The 21,485-nt window shown below is 47.0% G+C and overlaps 1 protein-coding gene across 2 annotated transcripts in view; it reads left to right on the plus strand.

Moving 5' to 3' along the window:
• ZBBX (zinc finger B-box domain containing) overlaps nucleotides 1-21,485 on the plus strand; it is a 440,192-nt gene that overhangs the window by 204,058 nt on the left and 214,649 nt on the right. For both annotated transcript variants that reach the window (XM_069213223.1, XM_069213224.1), the window contains exon 12: nucleotides 8,316-8,425. In XM_069213223.1, coding sequence (XP_069069324.1) covers nucleotides 8,316-8,425 — 110 coding nt within the window. The remainder of the gene's footprint in view (nucleotides 1-8,315; nucleotides 8,426-21,485) is intronic.

Below are 21,485 nucleotides of genomic sequence, written 5' to 3' on the forward strand. Positions count from 1 at the left end.
TGAGGTGTGGGTGCAGGTCTGCCAGTTTTATCCTTGCTCCTGGGTGAAAAGCAGGGGGATCTTGGTTCTCCAGTCAGGTGCAGGGTCCTTTCCCCTGTGATGACCACTTCCTGGGAAATGTGGCAAAAATCAATCCCAGGAGGCAACTTCCTCCAAAAATCCATCATGGCTGAATCTGATTTTTGGAGGTTACATCTGGTTGAGCCCACCCACTGGTGTGGCTAAAAATCATAAACTCACCCCTCTCCTGCCCTCTCCTAATCTAATCAAGGGGGCACCTAGTTGTCTGGGGTTGCAGGATGTGGGGGTGTTGCTGGTTGCTCCAAATGTCCTTTTCTGCCTTTGAAGACCAGTTTGGCAGCCCTCCCCCTTCCTGCCTCACCTTCTGCTGAGGGGAGATTCCCTCCCACAGGCACATTCCTTTGTGTGAAGCCAGGCCACTTCACGCCTCATCAAGGTAGCCTGGCCAGGCTGCTAGAGGCTGGCCAATCAGAGTTCACAGCAGCAAAAACAATGCCGGGCTGAAATTGGCAACTTTTCAGGTAAAGTTTAAAACTCTTTACCTGAACAAGTTATATTAAATCCAACAACTGGAAGTTGTGGGATTTATTACAACCATTAATTTGATACCAAACTCTTGGTATGCATCATTTAATGAGACTTTAAAAATTAAAATAAAGTCTCCCCATTCTAGCCTATGAAGGCCATTTACTTCAATGAGGGAAAAACGAATTTGGCTGTTTTTACCTCACCAGGGCTTATAAAACTATTTTTATAAGGTTCCTGCTTATAGTTACATGGCACCCAGCCCTAGGGGCACATAGGGCACACCTTAGGGGGGTGACTTATATGTAACAATAAGGTAGTTTAAGACTTTGGAACTACTTTTAATTCCAAAGTCGAATTTGCATGTAACTTTAATTTAAAAGCAGCCAGCAAGGCAGGCCTGCCTTTAAAATGACACTGGGCACCTCAGCAGTGCACCTATGGGTGCACTACCTATGCTGTGGCCACTAAACCTACATTCCCTACCATATACTAGGGTCTTATAGGTAGGTTAACTTAGCCAATTATAATTAGCCTAATTTGCATGTTCATTTTACCCAGAGCACAGACCCTGGGACTGGTTAGCAGTACCCAGGGCACCATCAGAGTCAGGAAAACACCAGCAAAAAGTGGAAAATGGGGGCAAAAAGTTAGGGGGCCTCTGCAATCAGAATTGTTTTCTCACAACTGGCCAAAAAGCAGCCTCCTGAGGACTTATGGGCTCATTCTAACAGGGGTAAAGCTGCAACCACTACGTTAGCCCATGGAGTCCCAGTCCTGGACATCTGCCAGGCAGCAATGAGGGCATCCCTGTGCATGTTTACCAAACACTACTGCCTGGACAGTCAGGTCCACAGGGACGGGCATTTCGCCTGTTCGGTCCTGCAGGACTTCTTAGTTTAGAAAAGTTGTCTGCGGCCAGCCGCCGGGGACGGTATTACCTGGGTATCTATCCAAAGGTAAGGACTCTTTGGCTAGAAGCCTGTATCAGATGAACAATTTACTTACCTTCGGTAACGGATTATCTGGTAGAGACAATATCTACCTGCAGATTCCTTGCCAGACCACCCATCCTCCCCACTCTGTGGACACATTTCTAGGGCTAAGGATTCTCCCTTTCAGGGCCCTAGTTTGGACACACCAGTGTCCGCGAACTTCATGGTTGTGCGCTTCTGGCGTGGAAAGTAATGAAAAAGTAACTGATGTCAGTGCGCTAATGTGGAGCCTGTATAGGTGGCCGCGATATCATTTCTGGCGTGGACGATGCAGACACTGCTGCGCAGAGCCGATCGACACGACCTACTGGCGCAAAGGGGTACTACTCATGCAAAAATCTTCCAGAATCAGTCTAACTCCTGGGAAATTCAATGGTAAGGAATCTACAGCTAGATATTGTCTCTAACAGGTAATTCTTTACTGAAGGTAAGTAACTTGTTCACCTGAGACAACGTCCTGTTCACCTTCACCCTTGCAGTCTGTTTTAAATGAGGGCGATTCACCCATCATCAGTACCCCCGACTGAAACCCGTCCTCTGGAGAACTTGACATAGGTTCACCCTATTGGTGGAGTTGAATTCCTTCTCAGTGTCCAAGGAGAAGAGAGTCCTCACTTTCTGACTGTTTCTCATACTATGCAGACAGTTGTGTGGGCAGCGGAGATTTTGTCTTGTCGCCTGAGAGGGCATTTCTCATCTGGTCTCTGTGAAATAAGGGAGTTAGAACTCTTACTAAGCGAAGCACCAAGATCTTTGCCATGACCTGGACTGCCGTATTTATTAGTGAGATGTTCCTGTAGGAGGTGCATGCATTACCTGGCTCCCACAGTTTCAGGATTATGATTATAATTGCATATGTCAGGTATGGAGGGTAGCTCACCTGTAGCTTGTGCTTCATTAAATAAGGCCTGCAAGTGGGGATCAGGAAAGAAAGTGCATGTTTTATAGAAGTCCCCTAGTACCCTATTGGGGCAGGGAAGGGGGCCTTCTCTGGTTGCGTCATCCCCACCCCCTCTGAGATCTCCTGTAGGGAGAGGTTTTGCTCAAGGTATTCCTGAGCAAGCGAGTCAACTCGCCTGAGCGGGAGTCAATTTGCTTGAGCAGGTTCCCAGTGCTGTTTCCCTAAAAAAAGGTAACATTATGTTCAAATTGGCACACTGCTTTACCTATGTAAGTCCCTATAATGGTATCCCTGGCATGGGCAGAGGAGAGGGTTCCTAAGGGCTGCAGCACGCTTTGTACCACCCTCAAGGACACCCCTAAAACGAGATGCACACAGCTGCAATTGCAGTCTGCGTGTCCTGGTGCAGGCCAGGTGAAAACACAACATGGCACACTCTTGGTGTACCATGACCCTATCATTACAACTAAGTATGTGTAAGTCACCCCTAAGGCAGGCATAGGAGCCCTATCACAGAGTGCATTGTACTTGATGTGTGGACATATCTTCACAAACTGATATACCCCTTTGCTGTTCAGCCCTATTGTTGAACATTGCAAGTGAACATGGAAGACATCTTAATGTGTGTGCTGGACTCTCGTCCACATGGGTCACCCAGTCACATTATGGCTTCACTGAACCATATGGTGTTTGGTATCAAACACCTCATCTTAATAAATCCAGCCTGATTCCAGCCTCAAATTTATTATGGCGTGCACCCAGAGGGCACCTTAGAAGTGCCTCCTAAACCCCACTAGTCTCTTGGCGTGTGGACTGACTAGTTTGACAAGTCTGCCACCACCAGACAGGTTTCTGACCCCATGGAACTGAGAGACCGCGCTTTCTGAGGTCAGAAGAAATGCCTACTCCGGAGAGGGGTGTTACCACTCACTCCAGTTGGATGGCTAGCAGATCTGCAAACCAAAGACCCTGCTGCCTTTAGTATGCAAAACTCCTGGCTACTCCAACCTGTGTGTTGGTAACCCCTGCCCTGAGGTCCATTTGGCAGCAGGACTGGTGGGAAAATTAGATAGTCAATAGGCGTGTACCACCTCTGGGCTAACTATGCCCCTAAGGTGGGAAAACTGAGGTGGACACTTGAGGAAGGGTTCCACCATCTTGTTTTTGGTTGGAACTAGGTCTTCTGTGATAGGAACATGCCCACTCCCACAGGAAGTTGTCATATAGGGGGTGTAGGCAGTCCAAGGATACATAGCTTATTGCCTACTACCCTACACGCCCCTAAACACCTCTAAGGTCAGTATAAAGATGGCTCCCCAACACCAGAAAAAAGATTGTCTAGACCAGGGTTCTGCAAAGTCTGTCCTGGAGAGCCAGGTCCGTGCCAGGCTTTTAGCATATCCACATTTAGAAAAAAGATGTTTCAGAAATCTACATTTTTCTAAATGGTGATATGCTAAAAATCTGGCATGGACCCAGCTCTCTAGGACCGACTTTGCAGAACCCTGCTCTAGACCCAAGAAGAAGAAGGACATTGAATAGCTGCGAAAAGCAAGAGCAGAGGAGCAGCTACTAACTTAGCCCTGTGCCTGCCAGCCTGCTTGCACTCCTCGGACATTACGGCAAAGTTCTCTCATCCTGCAGCTGCTCTGCCTCCAGAAGCTTGAGTGGACTGCCTGCACTTCTAAAAAGCACCAGAATCTCCTGTGAAGTAACAGAGCTACTTCCCTGCATCTTACAGGCACCCAAGATCATCCCTCAGGACTCCAGACCAGCAAAAACCGGACACCGGATAGCACCACTCCACCAGTGTCCCCTAGCCTGAGTTGAAGTTGGCCAACTGTTTCAACATGGTCCCCCCCACCTCCGAGACACAAGCAACCTTGAGGTCCTCAACTGTGTTATCCCCAGCGCCGCCTGTAGCCTCCTTGTGCAGGGCCCCCTATATTGCGACCACCTCCGGTGATGGAGTCCCCGAGGGTCCTGCACACCTCTGCACATGGCCGCCCTGGACTGGGGAGAAGAGGACCAGTGGTGTCCCTACATCCCCAAGCCTGGTGAGACCTGAGCCCATTTGCTGGTTTGATCGGACTGAACCCCTAGTCCACGCCTGCAGCCTCTCTGCAGGCCCCCCTCTACTGCAACTGCCCCCAGTGACAGAAACCCAACAGTCCAGAACACCTCTGCACCAAGCCACTCTGGACCGAGGAGAAGAGGACCACTGGTATCCCTGCGTCCCCGAGCAACGCAAGTCTTGAGCCCCCCTGTTGGCTCAGCTGGACTGGGCCCCCAATCCTCTCCTGCAGCTCCTTGTTTTTAGGACCACCTCCTATTGAAACCAACGGGGCGCCAAACGTCGTAAAGCACCTCTGCACCCGGACGCCCCAGAGCCCCCTGAGGTGACCTGTTTTGCTGCCTTGGAAAGTAGCCCATACGTACTCCTGAAAGCTGGTGCTGTTGAATGTTCGTATGCAATACTCGTATTTCTCTCCATAGGTTTGCTTTATTGTTTTAAAGACATTACCAGTATTGGGCTATTTTTCATTAAAACTGCATCAGAATTTATTCTTGCAACAGTATTGTGGTGTTGAAACATAATATAAACAAAATATCTATTTTTCTAGCAATTGGTCTTGAGTTCCTTCTTGAGTGTGCATCTCATTTATTGCCTCTGTGAGTGCAAAAAATGCGTACCACTACCTCCTGTTAAGCCTAACTGCTCGCCCACACTACCACAAAAGAGAGCTTTTGGGATTGTAATTTGTAACCCTGTAAACCAGTGAGGGTCACCTGGGGTATTTGCATAGTGCCCCCATACATTTGTTCACTCTTCTCTCTCAGCACCAGTTTGTGCTCCCACCATTACCAATAATGGGGAGTGATCTGAGGTTCCTCTTGATAGACATTCTGCAGAGAGTTGGGTGAGGTATTACCCCACTGGGATGAATACATAGTTCCGTCAGGAGAAGGTACTGTGGGCCCCAGAGAAAAAGGAGTACTGCATGTCCGCTGGGCGTTTGACACTCCAGACATTCAAGAGACCCATTGCTCGGGAGAATTGTGTCATTCGGCATTCTGCAAGGATCGACAACATGCTCGTGACTGTCCATAGATTTATTTGTTACCTCATTAACATCTCCACCCACAACATGTAGTTCTTCTTCCTTCTCCAGGACATTCAGAACTAGTGGCTGAAGTGCGGGGGCATGGTGTCCAGGATCCCCAACTATCATCTGAAAAGGGAGTGGTTTTGCAAGAATAACCACCCCTCTCCTTCCCATTATATGTCCTGAGTGAGCTAGTGTCATGTACTGTCCTCTGTTAAAGCATTGGACTATGTTGCCCATTAGGTGGGTTTCTTGTAGGAGTATTAGGTCTGGAGACCATCTGTTAATGTATTATCCAACCACACCACATTTCACATTGCTAAGGAGGCTGTTGGTGTTCCTTAACAAAACTTTGAACTAATGTGGCTCACCTCACTCCATGCCATGGGTTGTGATTGTGTATCCAAGTGATTCCTTTTGCTGCTGCAGCTACACTTAGGGTTGTGTTTCTTGGGTCTACCCTGTCTTCTGGTACCTCAGTTCCCTGCTTTTCATGTCAAGGGCCTTTCAAATTGACTAATGACATGGTGGACTTCAGACTAGAACTTGGCAACTTTGGGAAGAAACCCGCTTCTCCATTACTACACTCATTGACAGAAAGTAACTGTTGCCCTAACTCAAAAATCTGTAACATATTGAACACAAGGGAATGGTTTTTCACCATTTCTCCGCCTCTTCTTACCCTATAGCGTTTTGTACTTGCGTTAATGTGGCCCTCAAGGGCTCCTGTGATCTCTGGTTCCATCACTTGAGTTGTCACACAGGGTGGCCATTTTAACCCCCCGTTCTCCATCCCAGGTAGCTGATCTCAGGTTCCCCCCTCCTGCTGCTAGAGGAGTGGATCCAGCTATGCCAAAATCTTACCATAAGTGTGAGGACTCATAAAGCTGTCTCTGGTCAGATGGGCTGGGCCTTGTCAGGATGCTCCTACCCCTTACTCAGTGATGACTTTCCATTGGCAGCCACCCTAACTGTGACTGACGTTGCTCATCCCTGCCGTCTTTTGTGTCAGAACCTTGATAGAGGAACTACCCTTCAAGTGTCTGGTTCTCTTGTAGAGTGATTGCTCCTAAAGGCCTTCAACAAAGGCCTCTCTTTTACCCAGCACAGGGAGTCTTCGGCCATGTGAAAAAAATGAGTCTTCCCTTGATAAATGACCTTTAGTCAGACCGGGCAAAGGAATATGTATTTGATTCGCATTGCTTGGACTTTGGCCTTCAGGAATGTACACCTTTGTTGCTGTACTCGTATAGTGTATTCTATGCATATCATAATCGAGCAGACTCCAAAGAGCGACTTGTGGACGGTTGCCACTCAGAGAACGGAGTCTCTGTCCAAATAATTGAGCAGCTGATGAATCACCAGTCTAGGCGTTGTTCCATGGGGAGGACAGGGAATAAGGGATTTGTGGACTCTCTCTATTATGAAGCAGGAGGAGATCCAGGATATAAACCAGGGTCTGAAATATTCATCCAGGCGCATGCCCTCAAGACCCTCTGGGACCTCCACCAGGCGAAGATTGTTGTGTCTGAATCTGCCCTCCACATCTTCCGCTGACTCCTCAAGCGATAGTGCCACTTCGCTCAACTTCTCGAAGTCCTGTCTGATGGACTATACTTAATCTTCCATTGAGAAGCCCATAGTTTCCACAAGAACGTAGCTTGGTCAGTAAGGTTAGGGGGGGTGTAAGCTCCAGATTTCCAACAATCACGCCACCACATAATGTTAAAATACATTATACGACAAGCACAGTGTATATAATGGGCTTGGGGGCAGCGAAAAGGAAGGGAAATTCCGGATTGGCAGGGGTACTAAGTGAGAGGAAGCACATTATTTTGTGAAGTAACTAACATTTTAAAGCCTTTCCAGAGGGAGAGAATGTGTGTGCGTTTTTGTCTGTGTGTAAAAACTCCTGGTGAAATCCGACAGACACTTCACCATACCCTACAGAAAGCACCTGCACCCAAATATTTACCACAAAATACATTTATTGGGGGGTGTAACACCCCAAACATCCCCCTGAAGCTACCCCCCTGAGTTTTCATTTTCGTCATCCGTTCTGATACCTTGCAGAGGTCATGCTGCAGGATATTGTGTATTATTCTTAAGTACAATTTATAAACCTTCACAAGTGCTTCAAAATATTTGCAGATCGAGTTAGTAAACACTTCCATTACAGTGAGATTGCTGCAAGTTCATTCACATAATGCTAACTGAAATAAAATTATTTTACACATGTTTATGTATCTCATTGTTAGGGCTGCGCTAACCAATACATTTTATTTTACATAAACATATAGACAATTGACTTGAGATCCCGTTCAGCTTTTGGCTGCCTAGAGATATAACACAAAATAGCACGCCTTTGTGCGTGCCTGTGTTTGCGTGCGTCAGCACATTAATGGAGGACCTATTGATTTTGCAAACGCTTCTTTTAAACTGGAAGCTTCATTATAGTTTCTTTACCTACTTGCTCCAGTTTTGCTGTTGGCTATGCTTTTGGGCCTTCGGAACAATGTGGCGAATGTGAGCGCCATCTGTTGTGAGGATTAGCAATTGATTTAAACCCCGGCTATGCAGCCTGCACAAATGCTCCCAAGCAGACAATTTTGGGCAAGAAAATAAGTGATAAAGAAAGCGCTACTCGAGTTACAAAGTATTGTCAAAGTCGCTTCTTGCTTTAAAATGTGCACGCTCATGACATTTTCGTCAGTCTAAATTGAACTGAAGCACAGTCTAGTTAATATTTGTTTTCTTGTATTCCAGAAGATGAAATGGAAGACCATGAGCAATATGCAGCTCTTTTCAGGCCACAATCATCTGACGTGAACCCTGAGAGACCAGAATCGTCTTTAAAATTCGCAGAAGTAAATGAGGTGCAGTTGAAAAGCACAGAAATTTGCAGTTTACATAGCTTGCACACTTTTTCAGTTGTAAATTATAGAATATTAAATGTGCCATTCTTTTTCTTTTAAATATTTTGGTAAATTACTGTAAACTCCCTACTAAAAACATTGGTTTTAGTTCTGTCCCTCCCAGTTTATGTGCTTGTTCAGGTTTAAAACATCCACGCTTGCCTTGCTCTGTGATCACCTACAGGCAATGCATATCAAATTAATTCCTACTAGGGAATGTGTGACTTTCAGCATTTTTGCTCCTTTCACATCTAAGCTCTGCACATGCCTGATCTGTCTTCAGCCAGTGATCAATTTCGGGTGAATATCGTTCCTTTTTCCAAGCTAATTTTCTCCTTCGCGATTAGGAGAGTTGTGTTGTCCTCTGCAAATGACACCACTGAGAAATTATTTTGGTTAACTGTAGGAGGCACCATAAAAATTACCCCATTATCAAAAAGTATAAAAGTCCCTCTGGAGATTTACACTACTGCTTGAATATACTTTTTATATATATATATTTTTTTTTTTAAATTCTCAATTCTTTCCAGGGGTACACCTAAAACTGTGCCAATACCAGGTTTCCAGGCATGGTACTGGGACAGTTGTGAATTTTTCAGGCATACGCTCTTTGTCCTTACGGAATTATACTGTGCATGCATTTCAAATTGCATTATATTGCTCTTCTGATCCCAAAAGGAGTTTTACTGAAGCCCACAGCAGGACCAAATTTCCAACCATTTTCAGGGTGGAAAAAGTCTGTGAGGAGTTTGTGAATTTCCATAGACTCTAAAGGCAAAGCCATGTTACACCCACTACCTCTTCTTACCACTTTTGAAGGAAGCAATTATTTTGTAGTTCTATGCAGTGATGTGATGCAATGACAAGTATTTTAAGAAGGAAGTGTAGCCTAATGGCCAGAACTGCTGACTTTAAACTAGAAAACCAGGGCTTTATAAGGAGGTGGGCGGTTGAACCGCCACAACTACAATATGGCAGTGGTGTGGTGGCCTTCAAGCTGGCTGCCAAACCGTCACCGTATTACAATGTTTTCACCAGGCTGACTGGTGGAAACTCCATACTACAACATTTCCTCCTGTCAACCCAGTGGAAACAGTCCAGCGGCATTGGCCTCGGAGCTAAGGACAATGACGTCTCACACAGCACCTTCAGAAAGTGCAATGTCTGCAAAAGCAAGCAGTGCGCATTCTGAGGATGCTGGTGGAGGTCCCTGCACTGATCGTGGGCAGTGCAGGGGCCCCCCTGTGGCCCTAATGTTGCCTTTCTGCCAGCCTTTTCATGGCAGGGACCCCACCATGAAAAGGCTGGCGCAAAGGGAAGTCGTGATCATCATGACGGTGCTGAACTCAGCACCACACTCAGCACTGCCACGGCTGACCACAACTTCAACTGCCACCAACATGTCGGGATCCCTGATCCTGGCAGAGGCAGTGGTCTCCTTGCGGTCCAACCGCCACATATCCTGGCGGTCGGACCACCAAGTGTGCAGCGGTCCGACTGCCACTGCAAGTTTGGCGGTGTCAACACCACTAAACTCATAATTAGCTCCTCAGATTTGAGTCCCAGCTCAACATCTGGTGATTCTGGGCAAATCACCTAATCTCCCTGTGCCTAAAAAATGTTAAATGGTAATACTGTGCTTATGTAAAGCGGTGAAATGCCCTTGGGCCAAGTACTCTATATAACACAGGAATATTAGTAATGATAATTACACCTTTTTGCTGTCCTTTTGTGAATACTTAGCACATGTAAGTGCAGACATTTTTTGCCATAAACATATTTATGTCCGAAAATACCTTTGTGAGTTGGGCCCAAAATGTTTGAGTGTCTCTAGTAAGCAACTTAGATGTTTCATTAAGTGAAGCTCTCTCAGGCTTTTAAACAATGCCGTGAATTAATGATGAATCACAGTGCTGACAAGTTTTGAATCAGCTTTGGCATGATCTACTGGCAAATGAGAATTTTATACAGACATTTCCTCTTTGTAGAAAGATATTCAAATGGCGTGGACCTTTTTAACACAGGGGAAAATGGCAGATTGCAACAATATATGCATTTCACTTGAAGGGCCATCAGCAGTTAAAACCTTGACGTTAATATTGGGGCTATTCATAAATTGCATTTTGTAGTAAATTTAGCTCTACTACAATAGAGCTAATAAAATACTCCAAATGCTATTCACAAACATACAAGTTTAAATTTCCACCATTCAGTTTACTACTTAGTAGTATATGTGGGAGGAAACAAGGGTGGGAGGTGGCTGGAAAAAGGGGCATAGATATTACTAAATTGGAGGGGCATTAGGGAGAAGTAAGTAAGGGTTAGGAGAGGTTTAGGAAGGGACATGCACCCACCACACAAAAGAAAAGCCCATTGCCATTCACAAATTGCACTCATAAAATTACTACAATCAAAAAGGGAACCAAAATAGTAGTACATTACTCCAGCTCAGAACTGAAGTAAGTACACACTGCCAATCACTGATCTTGCAACACACTCTCATAGAAAATAATGGAAGTAGGGAATTAAAAAAAACCCTTAGAAAATAATATATACCACAATGGTAAGGTATAGGAAAAAAGTTTAGTTAACTTGAAACAAAAATAGTAAAAATATTTTTATGCTAAATATTTATATACGTAATTTCATATATTTATTTTAAATGTAGAACAAAAACACATTTTTTACAGCACACAATTTTGAATTACATATTTTATTTAAATAAACTAAGTTAAATTAAAATCATTTTTCTGATGTTTAAATAGAAAATAAATTCTCACCTTGAGGTAAAAAAAAACAAATTATGCATTAATAATTACTAGAAGCAGTGCTTAGAATTAAATAGGTCATAATATGTTCATGTAAAATAAATTATTGTTATTAAAAAATCGAGTACACTATGCAAAGGTTCCGGGCAACCACACGTTGGTTTCCAGAGGTAAAAATTAGACCACCTAATGCTCCAATTTTTAAGGTAGCTGGTTGAGCAGTTACACTAATCCAGGAGATGTGCTAATTATTTGCTGTACTCACAAATTCAATCATACACCACACACACTCAATGAACTTGATACCAGATTTTTATAAACATACTTCAGACTTTTATTTAACTTTAATGACCAATATCTTTAAAATATGTTAAGTACTTTTTGAGTTATAGCTTTTCAAAGATTTGACAAAATTAGTCTTTCTGTGCGTAATTACGTTCCATTGGAATCAATGCACCTTTTAAAATGCAGTAAAAATCACACATTTGAGTTACCAGTCTCTTCTGTTGCAGGGTGGCAGGAGTAGTCGGTGGGCACATTCTGCCAGCTGGAGAGTCTCGGGAGGCTCCCGGTTCTGGTGGAAGCAGCATTGGAGAGGTTCTTGGCACAGGGCCACTTTGAAAAGGAGCTGGTTTGCAAATTTAAAGATGGTGTCTTCAGCCGTCTTCAGTTAGCGTGACTCCGAGGAGGTCACAGTCCCTCTATAGAAGGAGGTCGCGGGCCCACTCCAGTAGCCCCAAGTCATCTTCCTCGCATCCGAGGTCTTTGGGGCATTCAGGTAAGAGGCACAAGAAGAAGAAGTCCAAGTGGACTTCGACTTCGCCACGCCTGTCAGCCGACGAGGCTTCCAGGGAACGTCGAAGTTCCAACTGCGGTTCTGTGGAGACTTCTCCAGGGCTGACTCTGCGTCTTCCCCCTTTTCCGGGGACCAGAGCGACCCCCGCTTAAATTAAAGAATTTTACTAGGCTGTGCGCCTTGTCTTTGAGTGGCTACACCCTCAGGAGGGTCTTCGGGCCCCGCGTGGTCAGCAGGGGTCCTCAAAAAGGAGAATTCGGAATGCTCACTCTTGCTCAGGTCTTGTCTGCCCTAGACCAAGGAGACTGGATGGTAGCATTGGACTTGCAGGATGCGTATTTTCACATCCCCATCCTGCCCGCCCACAGGCGTTACTTGCGGTTCAAGGTGGGCCACGAGTACTTTCAGTTTACTGTGCTCCCTTTCGGTCTCACCAGTGCCCCTCGGGTGTTGACGAAAGTGATGGTGGTGGTGCCAGCACATCTGCGCAGGTTAGGGATTTCAGTCTTCCCCTACCTGGATGATTGGCTGTTGAAGGCTCTGACGCCCCTGGCTCTTGTCACCCACCTCCAGACGACGGCGAACCTCTTGCACTTGCTGGGGTTCACTATAAACGTGCCAAAGTCACCCCTGACTCCCTCTCAGAAGCTCACTTTCATAGGAGCTGTTCTCGACACAGTGCAGTATCGGGCCTATCCCCCCGAGCAGCGAGTCTAGGATAATCAGGCTATGATACCGATGTTTCTGCCTCTATCCTGGATTTCGTTGAGACGGACTCTGAGGCTGTTGGGACTCATGGCTTCCTGCATCCTATTGGTCAAACATGCCAGATGGCATATGAGGGCTCTGCAGTGGGACCTGAAGTTCCAATGGGCACAGCGTCAGGGAAATCTTACCCACATGGTTCAGATCTCTGAGGGAACTGCAAAGGATCTGCAGTGGTGGTTAGTGAACCGCGATTGGGTCAAGGGCAGGCTCCTCTCCCTTCCCCAGCCAGATCTCACAGAAGTGACAGATGCATCACTTCTGGGATGGGGAGGATGTCTGGGAAAGGTGGAGATCGGGGGCCTCTGGTCTCTGACGGAATCCGGACTCCATATCAATTTGTTGGAGCTTCGGGTGATCCGGCTAGCATTAAAGGCATTTCTTCCTGTTGTGAAAGGGAAGGTAGTGCGGATGTTCACGGACAACACTACCGCAATGTGGTGCTGCAACAAGCACGGCGGTGTGGGGGCGTGGACCCTTTGTCAAGGGGCTCGTCTCTGGACATGGCTGTAACATCAGGGCATAACCCTGGTGGTTCAACGCCTGCCAGATTCTCTGAATGCCAGAGCAAACTAACTCAGCCGGCAATGCTTAGCGGATCACGAATGGTGTCTCCAATCTGAGATGGCGCAAGGACTCTTTCAGCAGTGGGGAGAGTTTTAATTAGATCTCTTCGCCTCCGAAGAGAACTCGCAATGTCAGCAGTATTGCGCGTTAGAGTTTCCAAGGCGGCTATCGCTAGGCGATGCTTTTCATCGCAAGTGGAGCTCAGGCCTCTTGTACGCCTTTCCGCCCATACCACTTCTGCCCAGAGTTCTCAAGAAAATCAAGAACGACCGGGCCCAAGTAATCCTAGTGGCTCCAGATTGGGCACAAAGAGTCTGGTATCCACAGCTTCTCAAAATGAGCATCAGTCCTCCAATCAGGTTGCATCTTCTGAAGGATCTTATGTTGCAGCAGCAGGGGAAGGTTCTCCACCCGAACCTGAAAACTCTGCGGCTTCATGCGTGGAGATTGAGCGGCGACAGTTGATGGTTTATGACCTCCCTCCAGACATCTGTGATGTCTTTCTGGCAGCCAGGCGTCCCTCTACTAAGTCGATTTACGCCTGCCGTTGGAAACGTTTTGTATCATACAGAGAGGTCTATTGATCCTCTTTCTTCTTCTCTTTCTAATATCCTTCTGTTCATTCTGTCACTCGTGCAACAGGGTTCCTCCTTAGGGACTCTTAAGGTCTATCTTTCTGCCTTATCAGCTTTTCTTCACCTGCCTGATCAACAGTCTTTGTTTAAGTCTCCTATTGTACAGAGATTCTTAAAAGGGCTTGTACATATGTTTCCACCTACGCCTTTTGTTATGCCCCAGTGGGACCTTAATCTAGTACTTATTTTTCTAATGTGTGCTCCCTTTGAGCCTTTACATAATTGTCCTCTCCGGCTGCTCACTTTCAAAACAGCCTTCTTAGTGGCGATCACATCTGCCAGGAGAGTAAGTGAGAGGCAGGCTTTATCATTATAACCGCTGTATCTCACAATATATCCTCATAAGGTAGACCTCAGAACTCGTGCCTCTTTCCTCCCCAAGGTGGTGACCCCTTTCCATCTAGGTCAAAATACCACCCTGCCCACCTTCTTTGCTCCACAGCATCCCTCTAAAGAAGAGGAGCGTCTCCATCGGCTGGCCCCAAAAAGAGCGTTATCGTTCCACCTTGACTGCACAAAAGAGTTCCAGGCTGTTAGAAATCTAGTTAGCAGTCGGTTTGCACCCTGTCCAAGTAGGGACCCTCACTCTAGTCAGGATAAGGGAGATACTCACCTCAGATAACCCTGCTCACCCCCTTTGTAGCTTGGCATGAGCAGTCAGGCTTATCTCAGAAGCAATGTGGAAAGCATTTGCACATAACACACAGTAATACAGTGAAAACACTACAAAAGCACACCACACCAGTTTTAGAAAAATAGACAATATTTATCTATGTCAAACAAGACCAAAACGAGAAAAATCCGACATACAGTAATAAAGATATGAATTTTGCAAGAATTACTTAAAAATATAGTATCTTGAAGTTGATAGCTCTGTGTGGGGCTATCACAGCGTCATGGACAACAAATCCAACGGTTCAGGCCTACAGTGTCGGGAAGACCCGCACAGAGTACCTTGGAAATGTAAGGCGTGTGATCCTTGCGATGCGCTCCGGAGTGCAGCGTTGCAGGCGTCGGTTCTGGAGGTTGATGCTGGGGTCATCAGGCCCTTGAAGTCACACGCATTGCAGATTGAACTCCAGGCTGATGACAGTCAGAAGCGCTGGTGTGGATGGCCTCGGGCTGTAAAGCGAATCAGGACGATGCGACATGCGGTACCCACAGTTCACTGTGCAGGCAGCTGCTCGGTGATGGCGTCCTGTGGCGTTGGTGAGACCAGGACTGCGGTGTGAAGTGGGTCAGTGTGATGTATGGTGTCTCCAGGTCACGGTGCAGGCAGCGGCATCGTTGTAAGACAGATGTGAAGCAGAGAAAGCTACTGTCCTGGTACTAATTTGGGAATAGCAACCTGTCTCCTGAACATGAAGTAGGACCTTGTGCTCCTAATGTTTTCTGGGAGAAGGTGCCTGGACTGCCCCGGAGGTGGTTTTGCAGGCCCGTTTGCCCCCCTGACATGTGTGACCCTCTGGCTGGGCGTCAGGTCAGTGGTGGAGCTCCGGAGCACCCCCCCCTCCGTTTGGCGGAGGGGACCCAGTTCGCGTGCCCCTGTCTCGGGGGTTGGTCCGGGATCAGGGCCTGGGGACAGCATCAGAGGACCTATATATCCTGGGCTGCATGGGAGTGGCTGGAGAGCGGCCCAGCGGATTACAGCGATATCTGGAAGGGGGCAGACAGAGGCTCGCGCCTTGGAGAATTGGCATGTGTGAGTGCCACATTTTATGCAGTCCGGGTGTGGCGCCATTGTATGGAGGAGTTTGGGGCCTACGATGCCACACATATCTAGCGCACCTAAATAGTATGAGGTTGGGGCTGGCAGCCTGGATACATGTACATCATAGTGGCCCGTAGTTGAGGTTTTACGGGGCCAGGTGATTGCCTTGGATTATTTGAAGTGTGTCTCAGCTCAACGGCACTTCAACCCTGCCTCTCTGAATCAGGTACAGTGGTGATAAATCCTAGTATTTCTAGTTGATGGTGAGATGGAGTGGCATCAGCAGGCTGACGCGTTGCAGGGGAACACTATGGAGCAATACACTACGCCTGCCCCGTTGCCACAGAGCCAGACCTGTGTGGGAGGGCCTGGAGAGGAACCATTGCATGCTGAACTTCTGGCTGCTATACAGGTCTCTACGGTGGCTCTTGAGGGGAAGATGGAGACGGTGGCTGTGGAGGTGAGTCTCCTCCTAGCGGACCTCCGAAAAGTCTCTGATAAGGTTAAAGTGGTGGGAGGGGTCCATTGTGGATTTGCAGATGGAGGTGGGTGCTTTACGAAAACAAATGACACAGGTCACTTTCACAGTTGGGATGCTAGAGGCGAGATTGGAGGACTCAGAGGGCAGGTCCCAACGGAACAACGTGTGCCTTCTTCGATTTCCAGAACGTGCAGAGGGTTCCACGGTGGAAGGCTTTGTGGAGTGCTGGATCAGAGATGTATTACAACCTGATGGGGTATCCAAGGTGTTTGTGGTGTAGCATGCACATAGGGCTCTGGTTGCACCTCCTATGCCTGGCGCCTCTCCGAGGGCTATCATTGCACGTCTTTTGAACTATAAAGATAGGGACTGTATCCTACGGGCTGCCCGTGAAACCGACAAGGCTGTTTTTGAGAACTGCCAAAGCTCCATTTATCCTGACTATACGAACAAGGTCCAGACCTCTAGGAAGGGGTTTCTGGAGGTGAAGGCCAAGCTTCGTGCCCTGAACATCAGATATATGTTATTGTATCCGGCGCTCTTGAAGGTACTCTCCGGGGGCAAGTCACACTTCTTTGAACGTCCCGAAGAGGTCTGGAGATGATTGGCGAAGTGGGGACAAAGTTGCCCTGGGCCTATCTGGGCAGTCTGGTTTGATGGCTATTTGTGCTTCTGGTGTGGATGGTTCAGATAGGCGGAACCGTGGGGAGAGTCAGATGCAGGTTTCCATGCAACGGGGTGTCAGCTCAGACAGCAGAATTAAAATTCAACAGGTTGGTACTATGGCTGTGGTGGTTCCTGAGCTGGCTGCCGAACTTACTGTGGCGCCTGATCAGGGAGTGGAAATGATCTCTGTTGACACTTGATTATATTTGCCTTCAGTGGATGCTGCTGTCACAATTGTCACTGGGGGGCCTGTGCTCTGGTCTGAGACACCTGCCTTGTATAGTAAGGGGTCTCGTGATTACAATGGATATGAATCTGAATGGGCACTTCTTGAATCTGCACTGTATGATGGGGGGCAGTGTTCTTATTGGATTATGCTTTGTTAGGTATACAGGCACAGTATATATTCGGGGTGTGGGGTGGTTACTTCCACTGTGGTGGTAGGGTTCTGCACTTGGGGTGTTGGGGATTAAGCTGTTGTCCTGGTAGCATTTACACATATCTGCAGTATGTTTTGATGTGTTTGTTGTACTGTTTATCCGGGGTGGGCATAAGGGTTTGGGGTTACCTAGTTTGTGCAGGTTTGCATATGTTTGAAGTTTACGGCAGCAGTGCATGTTTGTGTGTGGGATAGGAAGTAAGGACTCGTCTTGCCTTCTGTTGGTGGAAGGGAGGTGGGGGAGGAGCTGCAGAGGGGACGGAAGATATAAAGCCTTAACATGGGTTGACAGATTAATACGCTAACGTGGAATGTCAGGGGGCTGAAGAGCTATACTGCGCGCTATAGGGTGCACTCTTTCCTGAGGCGACATAAGTTTCATATACCATGTCTCCAGGAAACCCACCCGACAGAGAAGGAATTGCAAAAGCTTGCTAAGAAATGGTGGGGTCAGGTGTTCTCCTCGTCCTTTTCCTCTTATGCAAGAGGTGTGATGATATGGATTGCGCCTGGGGTCCCATTTACACACGTTTATAGTGAAGTGGATGTGGAGGGGATATATGTACTCCTACAGGGCACATTAGATGGGGTGTTCCTTACTATTCATAACACTTATGCACCGAACACAGATGATCACTCCTATGCTAATATACCAGGGGGACTGGGTGGATGAGCCTATTGTATGGGCTGGAGATTATACTTGCATATTGGATGGTGAGAAGGATCGTTATCTGTCTAAATTGGGCACTAAACTGTTGATGGGAAGATCCCTCACAGAGGTTATAAGCAATTTATGGCTCTGGGATGGGTGGAGGGGACTACACCCGGGGAGTAGGGAATATAGCTGTCATTCTAAGACCCATAATACGTATAGTCGGCTGGACCGTTTCCTCCAGTGTGGACTGAATTGTTCACAGGTGTTGGATGTCAAGCATCTGGGGAGGTTTTTGTCTGATCATGCACTGGTATTGATGCAATTGCAGTGGGGTTCCGATGCCAGGGTGACACACAGTTGGCGCATGCCTACAAATTTTCTGGCAGATGTATGTTGTCGTGATAAAATGGCAGTTGCCCCTAAAGACTATATGGCCTTGAATTGGGGCACGACCAACTCTAGGAGAGTGGAGAGGGAAGCCATGAAGGCCATCCTGAGAGGAGTATGTATAGGGACTGCAAGCATCTGGAACAGGAACTTACTGATTAGTAGGGTGAGCTTGCGGTGTTGCAGCACCAGACGCCAATGATGAGGGAGGTAGAACAATAGCTGCTCTGTCTGTATAAGAAGGTCGGTAGCTGCTGGGAAGCGCTAGATCAGGTCAAATGTGGTAAATTACTGGCGTGGATCCTCAAGTGGGAAGTTGAATCTTCCCCCATTTTGAGTATTAGGAATGTTGAAGTTGTGCAGATTACTAATCGCAGGGATATCTTTCGGGTCTTATTGGAGCATTTTCAGGCTGTGTCGGGCACTGGCGCATCAGTCCTAGATGCTGACTTAGGAGAGTTTCTGCAGCGGATGCAACTTCTGCGGCTGGAGCTGGAGAGTATGGAGAATCTGGAGGCTGAGCTAATCATGGAGGAAGTGAGTGCGGCGGTGGAGGCATTGTCGAAATCTAAATCTCCGGGCAGAGATGGATTCCAGATTGAGCTGTATCAAACATTTTCCCCTCATTGTCACGACTCACGTGCTGCTTGCGCCTGGAGTTTGCAGATCTTGAGGCGTGGATCTTGAGAGTTCGACTTTGGCCCAAAAAGGGGCGACTCTTTCTGGTAGCCACGGTGCTGTAGGCAAAGGAAACGCCAAGGACAGACCGTGACCGTGAGAAAGTAGCGCCAGAGGGAAAAAACCCCTTCAGAAGAAGAGGAAAAAACCTCCAAGAAGATTCGCAGAGGATTCCTGGAACAAGAACAGAGGAACAGGAATCAAAGGAACTGACGTAATAACACAAAAATGGCGAAATCCAGAGCCAAAGGCTAGGAAATCAGGAGCGAGGACACTAACTGAAACAGAGAGTGTTGCAGCGCAAAGAGGAAAAGAAAACACCACCCTTAAATACCATAAAACAGGAAGTGACCCACAGGAAGAAAAAGGACACCATCTTGGATAGGGAAAAGTAGATAGAATAGACTGGAGCAGAAACCATAGAGAATAGGGAAGGAGGAATGCTGGGAAGACAAGGGTAACCTGGGAAGGGGAAAAGACATAAAGGACAGAGTAAAAAACAGACCCAAAAAAGGAAGAAGACAGAAAAAAGAAGAAAAGGAGCCCAAACAGGTAAGAGGGGTCAGGAGACCCCAACAAGACGGAGGGAGAGAGCAGCGCGAGGCCCCAAGTAAGCCCTGGGGCCTCGTAGGGTGCAGGAAAGGCTCGGGCCGCGCCGCGTCTTAAAGACGCGAAGCGCGGCCCGAGCCGAACGCTCGGCTCGCGCCGCGCGGTGCGGCGCGACAGTAGGCCCCCCTCCCGAAGGCCCTGGTTTGAAAGGAAATAAACGGTGAAAGCGCTGAGTCAGAAGAGGAGCATGAACAGAAGATGCATCTTCCCAAGAACATTCACTGAGAGGATAACCCTTCCAATGAATCAGATACTGCAGACGGGTGTGAAAAAGACGAGAGTCACAAATCTCCTGAACCTCATATTCAGGAACATCATCCACTAAGACAGGAGGAGGACAGGAAAACTGACGAGAATACGGATCTGGTACATAAGGTTTGAGTTGGGAGACATGGAAGACTGGATGAATCTTCCACGTGTGAGGCAAGTGAAGACGGACAGTGACAGGATTAAGCAACTGGAGAATACGGAAAGGCCCGTAGTAGCGAGGTGTGAATTTGTTCTGAGAAAGACGTGAGGGTAAGAATTTAGAAGAAAGCCAAACTTTATCCTGTGGATGGTAGTCCGGAGTGGCCCTACGTTTCTTGTCTGCTACTTTCTTCATATATCTCTTGGTGTGTAAGAGATTAGAATGAATCAGTCTATGGATTTGTAGAAGACGTTTGGAAAAATGAGTAATAGCGGGCAAGGGAGTGGGAGACAGAGAAGAAGTAGGAAAAGAGGTAGGATGAAAACCATAAGAACAGAAAAAGGGAGTGGTCTTGGAGGCACTATGGACTGAGTTATTGTAAGAGAATTCAGCAATAGGGAGATAAGTGTTCCAGTTGCTTTGAGTTGAGTTGCAAAAACAACGAAGGTATTGTTCTAAGCCTTGGTTCAGACGCTCGGTCTGTCCATTGGTCTGAGGATGGAAGCCCGATGACAGAGCTCTATCGATGTTTAGTGTCTTACAAAAATACCTCCAAAACCGGGAAATGTACTGAGGTCCTCTATCAGATATAAGAGTATGAGGAAGTCCATGAAGACGGAAGATATGTTCGATGAATATCTGGCTTAATTCTTGGGATGTAGGTAGCTTTTTCAAGGCAGTGAAGTGAGCCATCTTAGTAAAGGAGTCCACAGTGACCATGATTACCCGGTTTCCTGCTGAGAGTGGTAACGAACACATGAAATCAGTAGAGATGGTGTGCCATGGAGTTGGCGGGACCGGCAAGGGCTGGAGTAATCCTGCAGGTCTGGTTCGGGGAATCTTGACTTGAGCGCATGTGGGACAAGCCTGAACGTATGTTTCAATATCCTGTTTCCAAGTAGGCCACCAGAAAAATCGTGATAACAGTTCTTGTGTGGCCTTGATGCCTCTATGACCAGCAACCGGTGAATCGTGACACATTTGTAATGCCTTTTCTCTCACTCTGTTAGTAGGGATGAATAACAGATCGTGATAATAATAGTATCCTTGTCTCTTATGTAAAAGAGGCCTTAAGTTCTCTACTTCATCATCAGATAGATTGGAGTATTCCAGTTGTACCTCCTCCAAAAAAGACTGAGCTACCCCAATGATCTTATTAGGTTCCAGTAGGGGTTGAGCTGGGACAGGAGTACAATCTGGATAACGACGCGACAGAGCATCAGCCAGAATGTTTTGGGAGCCAGGAATATATGTAATGTAGAAATCATACTGGCTGAAGAAGAAGGCCCAACGAGCTTGACGACTATTTTGGCATACGAAATTTCGTAAACATTGTAAGTTTCGATGGTCTGTTCTCACTTCAAAAGGTTCCTTGGAACCCATCAGAAACTGCCTCCATTCAATACAAGCTGTTTTCAGAGCCAACAATTCTCTTTCCAATACTGAGTAATGTTG

This window comes from Pleurodeles waltl, chromosome 11 (assembly GCF_031143425.1).
Source record: "Pleurodeles waltl isolate 20211129_DDA chromosome 11, aPleWal1.hap1.20221129, whole genome shotgun sequence".
Taxonomy (NCBI): Eukaryota; Metazoa; Chordata; class Amphibia; order Caudata; family Salamandridae; genus Pleurodeles; species Pleurodeles waltl.